This window comes from Procambarus clarkii, chromosome 67, assembly GCF_040958095.1.
Source record: "Procambarus clarkii isolate CNS0578487 chromosome 67, FALCON_Pclarkii_2.0, whole genome shotgun sequence".
Taxonomy (NCBI): Eukaryota; Metazoa; Arthropoda; class Malacostraca; order Decapoda; family Cambaridae; genus Procambarus; species Procambarus clarkii.
Genome location: NC_091216.1, coordinates 8,679,390 through 8,699,970, shown reverse-complemented (window position 1 = coordinate 8,699,970; position 20,581 = coordinate 8,679,390). Strand labels below are relative to the sequence as shown.

General features: G+C 48.5%; 1 protein-coding gene across 3 annotated transcripts in view; it reads right to left on the bottom strand.

Moving 5' to 3' along the window:
- Nucleotides 1–20,581, bottom strand: part of LOC123767772 (osteoclast-stimulating factor 1) — a 202,839-nt gene that overhangs the window by 19,687 nt on the left and 162,571 nt on the right. For 2 of the 3 annotated variants that reach the window (XM_069310330.1, XM_045757819.2), the window contains exon 5: nt 3,423–3,485. The exons of the other annotated variant lie outside the window; for it this stretch is intronic. In XM_069310330.1, the coding sequence (XP_069166431.1) occupies nt 3,423–3,485 (63 nt within the window). The remainder of the gene's footprint in view (nt 1–3,422; nt 3,486–20,581) is intronic. 3 annotated transcript variants of the gene reach the window in all.

Below are 20,581 nucleotides of genomic sequence, written 5' to 3'. Positions count from 1 at the left end.
TGTAAATATATCACAATACACACTAATGAATAATATTATTGCAAAATACAGAAGAAATCAGAGATATTGAAATAATTAGGTAATAATATCTTTGTGACAACCCTCACCTGACAGCTCGGGCGGAACAGACCTCGTCTGGCGACTGCTCTGTCAATGCCTCTTTTTTTGCCAGACTTCCCCGCCCAATTGTGCCCTAAATATGCTACCTACGATTTTTTTTCCCATGATCAGGGAACACGAATGAACACTTTTATAAGACGAAAGAATTTTTTGGATTTTTTTTTTTTTGTTGCACCTGTGGGTGTTGAGGGCAAAATGGGCCTTAGTGGCCCAAGGGTTAATTAACTCTACGGAGGTTTGATGGAGACGCAATTAGTGTCCAAAATTACAATACAGTGGAACCTCGGGTTATGAGCGTCCCTGTTTACCAGTTTTTCGGGTAATGAGCCCGATTTGTTCGGAAAATTTGCATCAGGATACGAGCATTGCATCGAATTACGAGTTAGTTAATATGCGTACAGGCCGATCTAGCTCGTGGTGGCATGGTGATCGCGCCTCAGTTTACCAGTGCCTCGCGCCAGGTAGCTCAACAGTACTACTCCTATATAGTACACAAGACACACACACTCTCTCGCTCCGCTCGGTTTTGCGTTTTAATCCTGCTTTGCAAGTTAAATCTCACTATTTTTTGTTGGATTTTTGGCCATTTGAGCATAAATGTTGTTATTATATATCTCGCCATGGATCCCAAGAAAGCCAGTGGTAGGGTTCAACCTAAGAAAATAGTTGTGAGTAGATGCAGTAGAGGATGTCCCTTCCTCATTAAGAAAATGTGTTAAGCACGGGAAGAACTGCAAAGTTTTGTTGAAAAAACTCACCCAGATAAAGCTGTAGCAGGCCGTTGCATTGACCTTTTAAATGACAATGTGATGTCTTACTACAGATAAGTGTTAAAACGTAGGGAAAAACAAGTGTCATTAGACAGATTCTTAGTAAGACAAGCAAGCAGTGAGCCACAAGCAGGTCCTAGTGGTATGCAGGCAAAACATGCCAGAGAGTGCTATCCAGAAAAATCTTCACTGCCTGATGTTATCATGGAAGGGAACTCCCCTTCCAAACAGTAACACTTCTCCTCCTCCCCCCTCCTCACCATTTTCTATATGCCAACAGGAGTCATCAGCCAAGGTAAGTAATAAGTTGAACATACTTTTAAAGTTAACCCTCAAGCTGCTAAGGGATCGTTGAGGAGATTTACACCCCTGTGCACAAGAAAAAAAAATTCTAAAAAATTATTTCGTCTTCTAAAAATGTTAATTTGTGTTCCCTGAGCACAGGAAAAAAAAAACGAAGGTGACATATTTCGGGTGCAATAGGCTGAGGAAGTCTGGCAAAATGTGGGCGTTGACAGAGTGGTCGTCAGAGGCGGTCAGCGTCAGCCGAGCTGACAGGTGGGAGTTGCCACAAAGATATTATTACCTAATTATTTCAATGTCTCTGATAGATTTTTTCTTAGTTTTTTGCAGTAATATTATTCAATAGTGTGTATTGTGATATATTTATATAATAAAAATTGGTGAATTATCGCTATACTCAAAAGTATGGTGTGCATATTAGTGATTCAATTATTATGTTCAAAAAACAATAAACAAATAGTTTTGCTGTTATTACACTCTATACACAGGTTATATATAAAGATCTGCATGTTTTGTTCACCATAATGAACCACTAAGTTGGTATTGCGAGTTGAAAAGCAATGAGGAGTGACAGCCACACACCAGCTAGCCACTCGTTGCCACTCCTTCAACAACGCCTCACTCGCCCACTTTCTCCTCCCACCATCCTGTTTTATATTTTATTCACTATATACAGACGTTATATATAAGTATCTACATGTTTTGTTCAACACAACTGTACAACTAAGCTGATATAGTTAGTTTAGGCACTAAGAGTTGTCACTACACACAGCTGGCGGCTCCCTCACTCATTCAAGGTCACACGCACTAAATTTCTCCCCCAACAATACCGTTTGTGGTGTTATTACACTATATACAGACGTTATATATAAGTATCTATATGTTTTGTTCACCACAACTGTACAAGCTGATATAGTTAGTTCAGGCACTAAGAGTTGTCGCTACACACAGTCAGCTGGCGGCTCCCTCACTCATTCAAGGTCACACGTACTAAATTTCTCCTCCAACAATACTGTTTGCAGTGTTATTACACTATATACACACACTCATTATATATGAGTACCTACATGTTGTATGCACCGTAACTGTACACCTAAGCTTGTAGGGTGCCCAAAGAGCATAGCGGCCACCCTCTACACAGCCAGACAAGTCATGCAGACGACGCTACCTCTGTCACCCAAATGGCTCCTCCCAACATAATTCTTTTGCTGTTATTACACTAATACACACATTTTATGTAAGTATCTACATTTGTGTTCACCATAGAGAACCACTGAGCTGGTATGGTGAATGCAGACAATAACAAGTGGCCAGTACACAGTAAACAATGCTATCTCCCTCCGTCACTCAGCATTACTCCTCCCACAGCGCTAATTATCACAACAATCCTGACAATCCTGGACATTTTCATCACAGTCATGGGTCATCTGTAATACTGTCATTGCTAAATAATAGCAGTTATATATTTATTTTGACATTTTTCGGCGATGCTGTGGTCACTAGTTGAACAGCAATGCTGTTCACTCATGCTTCGTGCACCAGCCTTGGTTGCTCCAACAGTACTGTGGCTTTCACACTGGAGAATATTGCCCACGATTATTTTTAAACATGGCGTCTGTTTACAAGAGTCCTGAGGAAGCTAATGTGAATCCCGTGTAGCCGCGGGCCATTTGAATCGTGCCTAGCATCCTGTGGCGTATATATACACCATGCGCACCGTGGGACATATTACTCATGGCATATATATATGCCATGCGCAGTTTAAGGGTTAAGATATGGGTGAATTAAGTATAAAATTTTGTTTGAAGTGAAGTTTTTTGGGAGTCAGGAACATTAATTCATTTCCCATTATTTCTCATGGGGGAAATTAGCTTTGGTTTATGAATTTTCGGGTTATGAGCTGTCTCAAGGAACGGATTAAATTCTTAAACCGAGGTACCCCTGTACTGTATTTTTTAAAATTCCATTTATTGTTCGATTATGATGGGACTAAGTTTTAAAATGCGCACCATTACTATTAGATTGCGAACAATTTGATACCAAAATGAACGATGTAGTACCCAAATAGAGGACAGAACACTGGAAAGAATATACACGTTTTAGTGTGGGTGCACACTCCCAGGAAACGCCAGGCCCACCTTGGCATTGGCTGGGGCACGCATGCTGGGCAACTCAAAGTAATAATGTCATACAGGACCTTTATATTCAAGAATACAGTAATACACTTACACCAAAGCAGTCTTTAGCTTTTGCAGGTGATTTCTCCACAACAAAGTCTTCAGGTCCAGGCAACTGAAAATAAAAATTAAGCATTGAATGTAATGAAACTCACTTTTCTGGTAGGACCCTATGCAATGTAGAGAAGGGAAGGGAATGATTTTGGAGAAATACTGGTTTTGTTGAAAGGGATTATGGTTTTAAGCTCCTGCCAGATCAGCAGTGGCATAATTTGCCTCTGGGAGAAAGATCCTCTCTAAAAAGATATAACAGGGTGCTTAAATGTGATGAAAAGAGACTACTCCACGTACATTTCGTGACTGGAAAACATGTTATAATGTAGTTTAACCCTTAAACTGCGCAACGCGCCTGCAGGCTCACGTCTGGTTTGCGCAACGCGCCTCCGGGTATTTGTAGTTTTCACGTTCCATTCAAAACTCCCACGGCTACATGGGGTTCACATCAGCTTCCTCAGGGCTCTTGTAAACAGACGCCATCTTAAAAAAGAATCGTGATCCACATTCCCAGGTGTGGGAGCCTCAGTAGTGTGTGAGCAACCAAGGCTGGCGCTCGCAGCATGAGCGCACAGCACTGCTGTTCAGCGTGTGACCATAGCGTCGCCTAATAATGTCAAAATATATATTTAACTTGTATTATTTAGCTATGATAGTGTTGTAGAAGAGCCTGAGTGTGATAATGACTGGGTACAATGTTCAAATACCAGTGATTCAATGCTGTTCACGATGTTCACAGCGCTAGCCACAGCACCACAGCATTATTTCGTACATCTAGGAATCTTCAAATGATTTCTTAGGTTCCTTTTCAAAATAAACGTGTGGTCAATTATTCATTTACAGGAATTAGTGACCAGGATTGTGATAATAGCAGGATTGTGGTTATAATTAGCGTTGTGCGTAGTATTGTGGAAGGAGGAATTTTGGTGAGGGAGGGAGGGCGAGAATTGAGGTAGCCTCATTGTGTGTGGCTGCCACTCTTGTTTTGCTCACCATACTAGCTTAGTGGTTCGCAATGAGCAAAGCATATGTACATGGGTATATATAGTGTGTTTATATAGTGTAAGAACAGCAACAGGAGAATGCCGAGAGGAGCTATTTTGGTGAGGGAGGTGACGTAATCGTAGCGTCGTCTGCTGTGTGATTTTTCATGCAGTGTATGGTGGCCACTGTACTGTTTCGACACAATACCGGCTTACTTGCATAGTTCTGGTAAATAAAACATGTAGATAGGTATATAGAACATGTGTAATAAGAACTATAACAGTATGGTGGGAGGAGCAATGTTGGCGAGTAAGATGTTGGAGTGAGGGAGACAGGCTGGGTGTGGCTGCTCTCACTCGAGGTGTTCTGAATGTGTTCATCGCCAAATGCTCCTATTGGCCTATACGAGGCAGCTCATATTGGCCCATACGAGGCAGCTGCTATTGGCCCATACGAGGCAGCTGCTATTGGCCCATACGAGGCAGCTGCTATTGGCCCATACGAAGCAGCTGCTACGCGATGTTCTGAATGTGTTGATGGTAAATGTATATAGTGTGTGACAGTGTATAGTGTGTAAATAGATTGTATATATACATAAATTAGCATGATACATAGTAAATATGTGCTGCATATGTGTACACAAGTGTCATGCACGTAACACAGTTTCTTCGGACAGTACGGATGTTTTACTGCCATAATATAGTGTACATGTTCACTATACATAGGATTAGCACGTAAAAACAAATAAAATGTATTTGGAACTGTGCAAAAAAAAATGAACGAAAATATATTCGCGGCAACTTGCACGCCCCGCCCCGAGCGCCCTACTGGCTCCGAGAGCGTACGTCACGGGCGAACAGGGAATGATGACGGCACGCCCCAACTTACGGACCCCATAGCAACCAAAGTAAGTACAATTTCGATTTTTTTTCTACATACCCATACTGAGGGAAGGGTTTCTGACACTTTAAAAAGAAAAAAGAATTTTTTCCAGAGAATTTATTTCCTGCGCACTGCGGGGGTGTCATATTTGGAGGCAACGCAGTTAAGGGGTTAACCACTATGCTGCACAGCCTTAAAATATGACATTCCCTCTGTGAGCCGAAAATAAATTCTTTGCAAAAAAATTATTTTTTCTTCTTATATTGTTAAAATGCAGTCTCTGATTACAGAAAACTAAACAAAAATATTATATGTGACATACTTCAGCCGTGATGGAGCTGAGAAGTTAACTCTTAACTCTTAGGCTGCGCAATACATATATAGATGATTTGAGTAACATTACCGATACCTCGCAATACATTAACCCTTAACATGCTAGGGGTATAATATCCTTTCTTCCCCACAGGCGCATGTAATTTTGAAAAAAAAAAAATAAAATTTCTTCCAATTTGTGTTCACTGATTGTGTTCACTGATCACGGGAAAAATAATAAAAAAATCGTAAGTGGCATATATTGGCCGCTATAGGGCAGGAAAGTGTGGCAAAAAATAGGCGCTGACTGAGCGTTCGTCCCAGGCGGTCTGTTGCTCGCCAGCTGTCAGGCCGGAGTTGCCACAAAGAGATAATTACCTAATTATTTCAATGTCTCTGATTGATTTTTCATAGTTTTTTTGCTGTAATATTATTCAATAGTGTGTAGTTTGATATATTTATATAATAAAATGAGTGAATCATCGCTGTACTCAAAAATATAGTGTGCATATTGTTGATTCAATTATGTTCATCAATCAGTGAACAAATACTTTGTCGGTTATTACACTATATACACAGGTTATATATAAGTATCTGCATGTTTTGTTCACCATAATGAACCACTATGTTGCTATTATGAGTCAAAAAGTAACGAGGAGTGACCGCCGTGTACCAGCCAGCCACTCACACCCTCCCTCAAGTCATCTGACTCACCCACATTCTCCACCCACCATACTGTTTTTGCTTTTATATACAGACGTTATATATAAGTATTTACATGTTTTGTTCACCATAACTGTACATCTAAGCTTGGATAGTGAGTAAAGGCACAAAGACGTAGGACCTCACAGTCAGCTGATGGCTGCCGCCCTCAAGGCCGCCACTGGCTGCCACTCCCTCCCTCTCTCACCTCACCTGACTTGCCACCATTCTCCACCCACCATACTGTTTTTACTTTTATAAACAGATGTTATATATAAGTATTCGCATGTTTTGTTCACCATAACTGTACATCTAAGCTTGTATGGTGAGTAAAGGCACAAAGACGTAGGACCTCACAGTCAGCTGATGGCTGCAGCCCTCAAGGCCAGACGCACTAATATTTCTACTCCAACAATACTGTTTGTGGTGTTATTACGCTATATACACACATTATATATAAATATCTACCTGTTTTATTCACCATACTTGTACAAGTAAACAGGTATGGTGCCCAAAGACCATCGTGGTAACCAGTAAACAACACTGTCGTCTGCACGGTGGCGTCGTGCAGACGACGCCACCGCCCTCAGCAAAATGGCGGCTCCCAACCTTCTCCTCTTGCTGTTTATACCCTCCATACACATGTTATATATAAGTATCTACACTTGTGTTCACCATAGCGAACCACTAAGCTGGTATGGTGAGTGCAGTCAATAAAGGTGGCCACACAGTCAGAAGACAACGCCACTACCCTCCCCTCCCACAGCATTACTCCTCCCTCCATGAAGCACAGCGCTAAATATCACCACAATCCTGCTATTATCAAAACCCTGGTCAGTTTTATCACAGTCAGGGGTCTTCTGTAATAAAATCATCGCTACATAATGGCATGAACAAGTATATTATGGCATTTTTAAGCGATGCTGTGGTCACAAGCTGAACAGCAGTGCTGTTAGCTCATGCTGCATGCATCAGGCTTGGTTGCTCACTCAATACTGAAGCCCCTAACACCCGGGAGTTTGGCCCACGATTTTTTTTTAAAGTGGCGTCTGTTTACAAGAGCCCTGATGAAGGTGTGGTGAACCCCGTGTATCCGCGGGCCGTTTAAATCTTGTGTAGTACTCCAACACGTCACATGACGTGATGTGCAGTTGACTGGAACAACGTCTACCACGTCATATGACGTGATGCGCACTTTAAGGGTTAATAGCTGTTTTAGGGTCTAGCGCTTTAATTTAAAAACCCGCGTGGGATAGGGGCAGCTATAGTGCAGCCATGACCGATAGTTGGCAGACGCCACCTAGAAAAAAAATCGTGGCCAACATTCCTGAGTGTGAGAGTGTCAGTACTGAGCGAGCCACCAAGGCTGGCGTGCGTGCAGCATAAGCTCACAGCACCGCTGGTCAGTGCTGTGCTCTATGGTGGGATGAGTAATGCTGAGGGAGGGACCGTGGTAGTGTCGTCTTCTGACTATATGTGTGGCCACCTTTTATTGACTGGACTTATCATACCAGCTTAGTGTTTCGCTATGGTGAACACAAATGTAGATGCTTATATATAACGAGTGTATAGAGTGTAATAACTGCAATAGGAGTATGTTGGGAGCCGCCATTTTGGTGAGAAAGGTGCGTCGTCTGAATGACATGTCATGTAATTTATTGGTGGCCACTATGGTCTTTGGGCACCATACCAGCTTATTTGTACAGGTATGGTAAATAAAACATGCAAATACTTATATATATAATGTGTGTGTATATAGTGTAATAACACCACAAACAGTATTGTTGGAGGAGAAATATTAGTGCGTCTGGCCCTGAACCAGTGATGGCAGCAAGCACCAGCTGTGTATGTAGCTACATCTCTTATTGCTTGAACTCACCATACAAACTTAGATGTACAGTTATAGTGAACAAAACATGTAGATACTTATATTTAACATCTGTGTATAATGAATAAAAACAAAAAACCAGTGTTGAATGTAATGAAACGTCATTTTCTGGGTGAGACCCGGAGGCTCCTCGGAGCTTACTAGCTTACTAGGCTGATATGCTAATGTCAGACTTTGGCATCAGTCATGTGTATGGAGTTCTTATGGGCATACTGGGGACCACGAGCCAGAACCTGTCCCCCTCTAGAGAGGCAAGGGGAGCAATGGCTTATAGTAACCCCCGCGTGTGGTTGGAAACCTTCTATATCTGCCATCAACTGGGTCAGGCACCCAGAAAGGTAAGCGTCCCAAAACAAACCCATATTCTGGTGAAAATTGCAACCAAAAGCCGAACGAGTGGATAGAACTCCACAAACCAAAACTAGCAAACTATTATGATGTTACCCGTTGCCGCGCCGCTGTCTGCACAGCTCCCCTCTCCCCAGGAGGGGGAAGGGGGAGCCTCAAACCTCTCGCGCCAGCGATCCACACCCCAGTTCTGAGGCTGGATGTCAAAACACACAAAAAAAACGCCGACCGGAGGGAGGGAGGGATGCCGGGGAGCCTCCGATTCTCACCCAGAAAATGGCGTTTCATTACATTCAATGCTGGTTTTCTGGGGGGGGGGGGGGGAGCCCCTATGGCTCCCGGGAGCTAACTACTCACAGAGGAAAGAATAGGGACTTACCCGGGAGGCAGTTGCCTCAACCCGAAGTCGAGACAACTGGTTGCATCCGCTGACCCAAAGCGACACAGGCTCGACTAGGCCCCAGGACGTTAACACTTTCGTGAAACGGTGTATGAAAAAAACTTTCCCCAAGTAAAATTAGTGTTTTGGGCGATCAAGCGGCAACATTTAAAAGTGTATACTCTTGTCACTCCCCTGACGTTAATTTTCGATGTACGTATTTCATTTTTGTACCAATGTGTTCGCAATTGAATGTTCTAGAAGAACATAAGTATAAAACGTCACCAAAACATAAGTAAGATCAGCACCAAATAAAAAACTACGTCGATCACTAGCCGTGAGTGCCAGACAGCAACGAAATGTTTCTACTATCTTCAGGGTTGTCAACTCCACACTCGTCCTACAGGGTTAATTTTGGTATCACTGAAATCACAATAAAATTCTCTACACGGGACATATGCATATAAATATAGAATCAATTTTGCAACCTACCCAGAAGAGTGTGGGAAGTGGCCGAAGTGTTACCTGCGGCGGCATATCGGCAAAACCCGCATTGAAAAGTGTATATTCAATTCACTGTCCTGACATTATTTTTCGATGTACGTATTTCATTTTTGTACCAATGTGTTCGCAATAGAACGTTCTAGAAGAACATAAGTATAAAACATCACATAAGGATGCGTTCGACAGGCAACAAATATAAAAACTACGTCGATTATACTCGTCGTGTCAATAATACAATTGTTTTACCACGATGATTCACTGCCATGCCATTCTACCAAATAAACTCTTCGGCTATTAGAGAAAACGTAAATTTCATGGCGAACATTTGTAAACTATCCCCAAGTAGATCGGATCGAAATTAGAATTTATACAAATATTTATTCTCATGACGCCCGACAGTGTCACCCATGCGGAAACAGGACAAAACTTAGTGACGCGCTCATGAGCCACCGCGGGGTGAAAGTGTTAATTAACAAGGTAACGAGCAGCCAGGACCTTGTTCGACCTTGCCGCGCCTGAATGTCAGCCCAAGATATATTCCCAAAGACGGCAGCAAGAGCCGCGAACTTGCGAATGTCATGGGCATGGGGATAGACCGCAGGCTGGTTAGCCTTAACACTTTCGCGCTTTAGATTAGAGATAACTCGTCACCGTTTTTTCTTACGATTCCGCATAACAGCCTACTTTTCTCATCCATCGAAAAAATATTTCTATAAATTCCATTTTTTAACCGAAATGGATGGGGATACTCTCAGATTATATACGTTTTGTAGAGAATTTATTTGCGATTTTTTTGGTACCAGAATGAATATTATATCACATAAACTACTATGAGTAAAAAAAAAAACACAAAGTATGTTTGGGGGTGTGGCGGGTGTGGCTCTGGGTGTTGCGGGCGTGTGGCAGTGGGTTCCCTTTAGCCGTTGATATATCCAACATGTGGGAAATATTTGTATGTGTTATGTATATGTCTGTGTAGGGAATTTTACTGCGATCACTGTCATACAAATTATAAAATGTTTCAACAAGTATAAACTTGACAAACATCAAACGAACGAAAACAATGCGTTCGTTTCTGCCGCGAACGCATACTGAGCGACGTGGTTCTATATTTGGCGCTTCTCTTACACATGCTTTGTACAAATGTTATACATTTCATCTTATAGAAAATTTTATTGCGAACACATTGGTATAAAAAACCAGCGTTGAATGTAATGAAACGCCATTTTCTGGGTGAGCCCTGGAGGCTCCCTGGAGCTTATCGGGCTAATGTATGTTATGTTAGACCGGGACATTAGCTAAGGAGTTCAGACCTACCAGGGACCAGCGCCAGAACCTGGCCCCTTCAGAGAGGTTTCAGGGAGCAATGGCCCTGGAAAACCCCATATGGTTGGGGGTTTTCCTTATCTGCCATCGACCGGGGTTAGGCACCCAGAAAGGTAGGCGTAACAAAACAAACCCCACATGGTAAGAAACTACAACAAAAACCGAACAGAGAGGTAGAAAACTCCCTACAATCCCAAGGAAACAAGCAAACATCACACTTTACTGCCGCGCCGATCGTCCGCGCAGCCCTCCCCACCCCGGGAGGGGAAGGGGGGAGCCCCGGACCTACCGCGCCGGCTGCCAAGCTCCAGTTCGGAAGCTAAGCTTCAACCAACGCGAAAAAACCGCCGACCGGTGGGAGGGAGGGTTTCCAGGGAGCCTCCGGGGCTCACCCAGAAAATGGCGTTTCATTACATTCAACGCTGGTTTTCTGTGGGGAGCCCCTACGGCTCCCTGGAGCTTCATACCCAAAGAGAAGGAAAAGAAAGGGCTAACCCGGGAGGCGGCCGCCACAAACTCTGCAACGCAAAGCCAAGACAACCGGTCGCAAACCTGCGACCCAAGGCAACAAGAACGCCCAAGAACAGACGCACATATGGATGGGCGGCCAAAAACCTGTGCGACCCACAATTCCCTGCGCCCGAAATGAGCCCGAGACGTCACCAACACAGCAGCAATTGCTGCAAACGTCTGAACAGCACGGGCGCAAAGACAGACCGCAGGAAGAAGGAAAACACTGCGGACGACCCGGGAGACCCGAGCCCTGAAAACAGGGAACGAAGGAACCGGATCAACCACAGCGCATCCCCAGGCACGGTACGCCGGCAACAGCAAAAAGCACAACTGGACAACACAGGACGCACCCCCCGGCCAAACCAAACAAGTACCAATACCCCAAGAACCCCTCCGGAAAGCAGCCGTCTCGACCGTCGCCAGGACAGAGAAAGGCTGCACACCAATAAAGCTACCACCAGTACCAAAGAGGAGGAAACTGAAACCGAAGGGGCTACCACAAACTGAGGGGAAGAGAAGAAGGCACCCTGAACAAGGACCAGGATGGCTCAGGCGACTCATGAGCAGGCCGGAGGGGAAACAAAACGCGAGAAAACGTAATAAACGTCATACAGTCTCCAAGACGAAGCTCGCAGGTGGGACACCGTCAACAAAGCCACCTGAACACCATAGAGATGGCGATACCTGCGTCAAAATACCAGACGCGAAGAGCCAAAGAGAAGGCCGAACCAGTCACGGACAGGACCGATTTGGCCTGCTGAAAGAGGCGAAGCCTCAGGAAAAACGCCCCGGGTACGGACACCTATCAAGCAGCGTCTGAAAAGAAGGCCGGGCCGGCCACCGTGGAACCATAAGGACTGTTCTCGTGGGAATGGGCTGCAACCGAGCCAGAACCCGAAGCAACAGCTGGACCGGGAGAAGAGGTACAGGTACCCCCCACCTCGACCAGGCCTGCCGAAAGCCTCCACCGTGAAGTCCTCGCAGGTGGGAAGGGCGCCACAAAACGGGCGACGCCTAGACCACGCCGACCCGAAGACGTCCATGGCCAGGAGTCCATAAGCCCAACAGAGCCAACAAAACGAATCGGCGACGACTGGCCAACCCACGAAGAGGAATGAACCGAGACAGCTGTCCACCAGGACGCAGGACACACCCCGGACACGAACCACACTGTTAACCAAACCCCCTGTGGTTCCGGCAAGAACCACCAGAGAACAGTCCAAACAGAGCTGAATGGTAGAGTACCTAGTGACCCAAACCCTCCGAAGCGCAAACCAGACAGCCATGAACACCTGAACCGGGCTGTGAGCCTGACGGACAGACAGACTCCATCAACCTCGGCCGACCTGGTGAGCACTGGTCACAAAGCCCCAGCCGAGAGACGACCCGTCCGTGAACACATCGAGCGAAGGCTCGGGGAGCTGCCAAGGCACGGAACCCCGAAAACCCCAAAGAGGAAGCTGGTGACGCAGCACCAACACCAGATCCCCAGAGGAACCCAAGGAATGCAAGAGGCGGAAGTGGAGTCTCCGTAGGAACCAACCGACGCCGGAGCCAAACCCAACTCCGCGGGCAGACAAGCACGCCGAAGTGCAAACTCCCGCACAACCGCCCAAGCAACCGCTGAGCAACCCGGGACACCCTCCTGAACAGCCAAAGGCGGGACCACAGCCACAGTAACACTTCTGGAGGGAAGACAATGAGGGGCCCAAGAGCCTGAAACAAGGCCCAGGTCCGAACCCGGGACGGAAACAGAAGGTAAAACCTCCAGATCACCAGGAAACCAAACCCAGCGATCTGGAAAGAACCATCCCCTGGCGAGCAGACAAGTGGACTGACTGGGAGCCCACTCCAGCCAGTTGTCGAGGTAGGCCAGACACCGAATCTCAGACGCAGACAGGGCACTAAGATCCGGTAAACATGCAAAGAGTATACAAAGTGCCCTTCACAAAATAGGGAATGCAATAAAAACAGCAAACCTGAAGCCCCACCACCAAAGCATTGTATGACAATCATATTAAGACATATTATGACATATGACAATCATTATATGACAATATGACAATTATAATCAAAGCATTATATGACAAAGAGTGCTGGGAAGACGGGACACCACGAGAGAAGCTCTCATCCTGTAACTACACTTAGGTAAGTACACATAGGTAATTACCAACCGTGCTAGCCCCAGAAAAACTGGAGAGGAACGTGCCAAGAAGTGACCTGGAGGCCCAGGTCCACCATCCATGCACCCGGCCCTAACAGAATCCGAACAGGAGACAACAGTCCTCCGAGCAGGGCAGAGGATCCAGGGCGCAGACGGAAGTAGTCCAGAAGAACTGCAGACTGGAAAAGCTCATGACTGCAAAGAGCAGATGGAAAAAGCTCATGACTGCAAAGAGCAGACGGGAAGCCCAGAAGGATGGGGCGGATCGACCACGCCCCACGCACCCACGAAGAGGAAATGACGAAGCGCAGGGAAGAAGCCCACCCCGCCAGCTCTGAACCCCCCCCAAGGGGGAGAAGCCGTCCTCCGACGCCAGCAGAGGCCGGAAGACAACCCAAAGCGCCCACCAACAGCGGGACCAAGCGAGAGGCAACAGAGCAAGCTGCTCCCCCAGCGCCCAGTCAACAGAGAAGGGAACAGAACCCCTTCAGAAAGAAAAAGTACACTACCGAAGTCATGAGGAGAGACTACGGGAATGAAACCACACTTCGCTGGAAGAGGAAGTGAGGGGAGACCTGATCACCACATACAAGATACCCAAGGGAATCGACAGGGTTGAGAAGGACAGGCTATGTAACACAAGGGGCACACGCACTAGGGGACACAGGTGGAAACTGAGTACCCAAAAGAGCCACAGATAGAATTAAAGTTTTTTTTTTTTTTTTTTTTTTGAGTGTCAGAATGGGAACGGGAAAGCACTAAGAAGTAATGTGGCGACTCCTCACACAAGTAACGAGGCTGACCCCCATACAATGTCACATGTAGACATGACAGAGCCCAAGAGGCACAGGAACCGATACACCTGTTGACGGACGGTTGAGAGGCAGGACCAAGGAGCCAGAGCTCAACCCCCACAAGCACAACTAGGTGAGGACATATATTGTAAAAGCACAAGCCGCCGACTAGTGGCAAAGAGCACTACGCCGGCCAGGCAAAGAAGGCACAAAACTGCATCAAAAGGCCCACCTCGACAGCAAAACCACAAAGTCCCAGCACAACCACAACATGTGCCAAGACCCAAAAAGCTCAGTCTGCAAGCCAGGAAGACCCCGGAACCCCAAAAGGCAGAACCGGGTCACACGAGGAAACAAAGTCCCCTGAACCCACAAAAGGGGGCCCAAGAGGAAGAAACCTCCAGAACGAAACCAAGGAACCCAAAGGAACCCAGAATCGAACCAGGGGGAGCCCAAACCACCACATTTGCCGGCGGAGAACACCACTAAAAGGCAAAGCACAGACCCCAGCAGAACGCCCTGGGAAAACGGTCCCAACAGACCGAAAACCAAGGGGCAAGGTGTGGGAGCAAGCATACCAGCCAGGGGCACTGAGCCTAAACCCAGAGGCTCAGACCCAAAATCAACACCCCAAACGTTCCCAGAGGAACAGGCAACGGCAAGAAAACACCAGAAAAACAAAGAAACGACAACAGGAGAACAAAAACCCTGCAAATTTTTTGAAAACTCACCAGAGACGCTCGCTCGCACACCCAGACGCATGTAAACAAACCGCAACGCCGCCCTGGTGGCCACGCCGGGAAACCGGCAGACGAAAATGGCCGCCAGCAGGGGCTGTGACTGACGCTTAATACACAAAAACACGCCAGCAAATGTGGGAAGCTAGCAGACTGGAAGGGCGAAAAACGACGCCCAACAGCAGAAAAACCCCTGAAGGGGCAAAACCGCCCCAGAACTGCTAGCAGGCAACCCCCACAGCCCCGGGAACCAACAACAGAGGCCCCGGGGCAGAGCCGTCCTCCAAGCCCTCCGCCCTTAAAGAAAAGCAAGAGCCCATGGGAAAGGCAACAAGAAAGGGCCGCTGGTAAGACCCAGAAGCCTTGGCAGGAGGCACAGGCTCAAACCTCCGTCCCCAACCCGAACGGGGCATCCCCCGAAAACCGCCCGAGTCTCTGCCGCAACTGAACCCCGCCCCGACCCCGAAACCCGCAGACGGTCCGGAGCCGGGAACATGGAGAGAAAGGGGCGAGCAGCACCTAACCAAACGGGGCGGCCACGGGGCATTCGAGTGGGAAACCAACCTAGCATGTTGCAGCAACCTAACCTAGCTTGCAACACGGATGCCGCCTGTACTCTGAACAGTAATAACATCAGGAGAGTACTGGAGAAGAAGCAGAGAATCACTCGCAAGACTCCGGGTCAAGGTGTCAGTGACCCAACAGGCAGCATGACGGAGGTAAAAATGGCGACTGTCACCCGGAGACAAGGGAACAGCAACCAACGATCCCGTTCAAGACGGGTTGGAACCCGGAAGACACATTCAATGGTCCCCCGAGCCCAGACAGGGGTTTCCAGGGCCCGTAGGGTAACAACTACGGGAAGCCCGGGCAAGGTGTTGCTAACCGGTTAAGAAACCCAAACATAACAAGAGGGTAGATTATAGCACTGAAAACCCCTGAGACGTGTACAAGCACGGGGGCCTAGCAGAGGGCCGCCAAACATTACCAGTGGAACTATAACCACCTTAGGCAGACCCCCACCAGGCAAGAAAATGAAAAACAAAAGAAAAACCCCGCAAAAGTACACCGTCTCCAGAGGCAACAGAAACCGGCCGCCGCTTAGGTGGCAGGCTGCGCAACACCTTGACGCCCTAACCAGCACAATACCAATCCCTACCCAGGGCCAAACAAGGGCCCCAAGCCCCAGCTGGCCCCAAGGGCGAGGCAAATGCCGAGCAGCAAGAACCTCTACGGGAATGGTTCCCGAACGCCCCAGGGAAGATAACCCTGTTACGCAAGGGCAGTACTCACAGGGCGCTTAGGGAAGTCAGCCACTAAGCACATGCAGCCCCGGCACTGATGAAGTACTCTTGGCCACCGCACACCACAACACACGGCAGTGAACGCCACACAAGGCAAACACCGCCTAGGAAACTGAGGCCAGAGAAGCGTCAATCCCGGTTGACATTAGCGAACGAACTGGAGCTTGGCAGCCGGCGCGGTAGGTCCGGGGCTCCCCCCTCCCCCTCCCGGGGTGGGGAGGGCTGCGCGGACGATCGGCGCGGCAGTAAAGTGTGATGTTTGCTTGTTTCCTTGGGATTGTAGGGAGTTTTCTACCTCTCTGTTCGGTTTTTGTTGTAGTTTCTTACCATGTGGGGTTTGTTTTGTTACGCCTACCTTTCTGGGTGCTTAACCCCGGTCGATGGCAGATAAGGAAAACCCCCAACCATATGGGGTTTTCCAGGGCCATTGCTCCCTGAAACCTCTCTGAAGGGGCCAGGTTCTGGCGCTGGTCCCAGGTAGGTCTGAACTCCTTAGCTAATGTCCCGGTCTAACATAACATACATTAGCCCGATAAGCTCCAGGGAGCCGTAGGGGCTCCCCACAGAAAAGAAATACGTACATAGAAAAGTAGGGTCAGGAGACGTATAAATGTATAAACTTTCCAAGCATGATTTCCCCCGTGTTTTCGCCAGTGCGCTCGCGGCTAACTACTCTCCACTTCACACACTCTTGCGGGTGGGCAATTACCTATATTAAACATTCATATGCATATGTCCGTGTAGAGAATTTTATTGCGATTCCAATGATACCAAAATTAGCGATGTAGGACAACTGTAGGCTTCGCAACCATTAAGAGAGTGGAAACATTTTGTTGCTGTTTGGCGCTCTCGGCGAGTGATCTGCATAGTTTTTTATTTGGTGTTGATACTCCTTATGCTTGGGCGGCATTTTATAGGTATGCTCTTATAGACAATTTCATTGCGAACACAGTGATACCAAATTTAAATACGTGCGCCTTCAATTATTGTCAGGACAGTCAAAAGAGTGTACACTTTTTCGGTCTTACCGCGTAGGCGCGCGAAGTCCCGAAAGCATCTGGGGTATTGATTTTTTTTGAGCGCCGAGAGCGTGAAAGTGCTAATAATCCTGCGTACAACCTGGGAGACCCGCACCCGCGAACAGGCAAGGAGGGAAAGCGGATCAACCCAAAGCGTGTCCACGGACACAGAAGCTGTGACGCGAAAATAACGGCGGAGAGCCTCAACTGGACACAAAATATGATGCACCCCTGGCCTAAACAAGCAAGCATCAACATCCCAGGGGCCCCTCCAGAAAGCAGCAGTCTCATTCTTCGCCAGAACAGAGGGAGAAGGCTGCAGACAAACAAACCGATTGCCCCCAACCAAAGGAGCAGAAACCCCTGTGCTGGAGGAGAGCATGAAGCTCACCACCCAGACCCCCAGAGGCTAATGCCAATAGGAAAAGAGCATTCGAAAAACAATTTGGAACCGAAGGGGCAACAACAAAGTGAAGAGAAGAAAGAAAAGAGAGCACTCTGGCCAAAGTACAGGACGGCTCAGGTGGAGCATGAGCAGGCCGGACGTGAAACAACACCCGAGACAACTTGCGAAACGGCGCAAACGTAACATCCATACCGAAAGCAAGCAGAAGCGGCTCCTCCAGCGCCGCATGATATGAGGCGACAGTGTTAGGCATAAGGTGACGGTCCTGAAACAACTAAGAGAGAAAGGACAAAACCACCCGAACAGAAAGCGAAGCACAATGATGAAGACGTAAGAAGATCCGAAAGGACCGCCAGGAAACCTCATACTGCCGCCGAGAAGAAGCCTGCAGGTGGGACACAAACAAGGAAGCCACCTGATCACCATAGAGAAGATGATAAACTCGAGTCAAAAAAACCATATGTGAAGACTCGAGGAGAAGATCGAACCATCCACGTGAAGTACCGGTCCGATCTGCTGGAAGAGGTGGAGCCACAGAAAAACCTTGGGGTTCAGACACCGAGCAAGCAGCGCCTGAAACCACGGCTGGGCCGGCCACCACAGGGCCAAGAGGACAACTCTCTCCTGGTAAGTCTCCAAGCGAGTCAGGACGCGGAGCAGCAGCAAAACCGGGAAAAAGAGGTACAGGAACCCCCCAACCTCGAGGCCATCGGGGTTAATACCTTTCGGCATTAACCCCGATGGCCAAACAGTCTGGGAAGGGCGCTACATACTGAGGAGGGCGCAGCAACCAAGCCGACGCGAAGAGGTCTACCTTGTGGCGCCTGAACGTCTGGCAAAGTCAACGGAAGGAGTCGGCGTCGACCGTCCATTCCGTGGAGAGGGGAATGAAACGAGACAGGCCGTCAGCCAAGACATTGGACACTCCCCGCACGTGAACTACCAGGAGAGCCAAACCCCGAGAACTCAGCAGACGAGTCACCCAAAGCGACCAGCGCCAAAGAGCCAAGGACTGCATTGAACCCCCCCCCCCCCCCAAGTTCAGACAATGAACCACCAGGGAGTAGTCTGAATGAAGCTGGATCATTGACCCGCGGGCGACTCGAAGCCTCCGAAGAGCAAACCACACTGCCACGAACTCCCGCACAGTGCTGTGGGCTCGACGGAAGGACAGACCCCACTGTCCCTAGCCGGCCTGATGAGTACTGGTCACAAAACCTCAGCCAAGAGACGATGCATCTGTGAACACATCGAACGAGGGCTCAGGAAGGCGCAAGGCACCGAATCCCGAAAACCCGAAGAGGAAACCAGTGACGTAGCAACAGACGCAAAGCCCCCGGGGTCCGAACCCAGCGATCGCGAAAGAGGCGGAAGGGACGTCTCCGAAGGAACCAAAACAGCCGGCGAAGCCAAACCCGACCCGGTGGTTAGACCATCATTTCGAAGTTCAGGCTCCCGCACAAACCCTCGAGCAGCCACCACGTGACCCGGGAGCCCCCCAGAAACAGGCGCATGCAGGACCGCAATCGCAGGAGAGACTCCGGAGCAAGAGACAAGGAAGCGGTCCGACAGTCCCACACAAGGCCCAGCCAGGTCCGAACCTGGGAGGGAACCAGATGGGACTTCCTCCAGTTCACCATGAACCCTAACCCAGCGAGCTGAGAAAGAACCAAATTCCTGGCCAGCTGACAAGAGGACCGGCTGGGAGCCCCAACCAGCCAGTCGTTGAGGTAGGCCAACACCCGAACACCTAACAGACGCAGACAGGCCACCAAGACCCGCGTAAGGCGTGTGAACACGCAAGTTGCCAGGTTCAACCCGAACAGGAGACAACAAAAGCGGTAAGCACAAAACCCCAGAACAAAACCGAGCCAGTCCTTGAACCCTGGATGAATCAGGACATGCCGATAAGCGTCCTGGAGGTCGAGGGACAGCATCCAAACGCCCGACTCCAACAGGAGCCGAACCTGGGACATCATAGTCATCCGAAAGGAAGGGCAATGAACCTAGAGGTTCAGAGAGGACAAGTCCAGAATGAACAGCAGGTCCGCGCAGTCCTGTTTCGGGACAAGAAACAGACGGGAAACTCATCTGAGGGATGTTGTTGTTTCGACCACGCCCAATCGAACCTATTCTAAGATGACCCGACAGAGTACAGGGGAAGAAGCCAGCCCTGCCAGCCCCGAATCCCCCAAAAGGGGGGGGGGGGCACCCAATGCCACTGGAGGCCGCACGAAACGACCCGAATAGTGGGACCAGGCATGAGCAAACAGCGCAAGCCTCCCTCCCCCATCGCCCCATTAATGGGGCGAACCGCTAAAGGCCCAGTGCCCCTTATGAGACCCAGAACCTTGCACAGAGCAAACACCGCGCCGACCAGACGAAGGAGGAGCCGAACCCGAACCCGACACCAGTGGCCTACTACAATGAGAGGAACCCCGAGCCTTGGCACGACCCTTCCGGGAAGGTCCACCACTAGACCCCCGGAGAACCAGCAAGTCCAACATAGGATGGCAAGAAACCGAAGCAGCCTGAATATACTGCTCAACGGCTGAAGCCTCAAACAGGAGAGGATAAAAGGGCGAAGACATCCTAAGAGCCAAGGCCCAAGAAGATTCCACAGAGGAGGCAAGCACCGTCTGCCGACACGCAAGCCGGGAAGCATAAAACAGAGCAATCGCATCCCGTAAGATCAGCGCGAAAAGCTTCAGCAAGGTAGCCAACGAGTGAGCCGCCAAGGCGCCAGAACAAGGAACAGCCCCAAGCACCCCCACATCCTGTGTGAGCCAGTCCGAAGACAGCTCTAAGAAGGAAAAGAAATGCAAGTCCTCAGCCACCTGCGCCGCCGAAAGGTAGGGGAACCTGCACATGGAGCAGAACGACACCAACATTCTG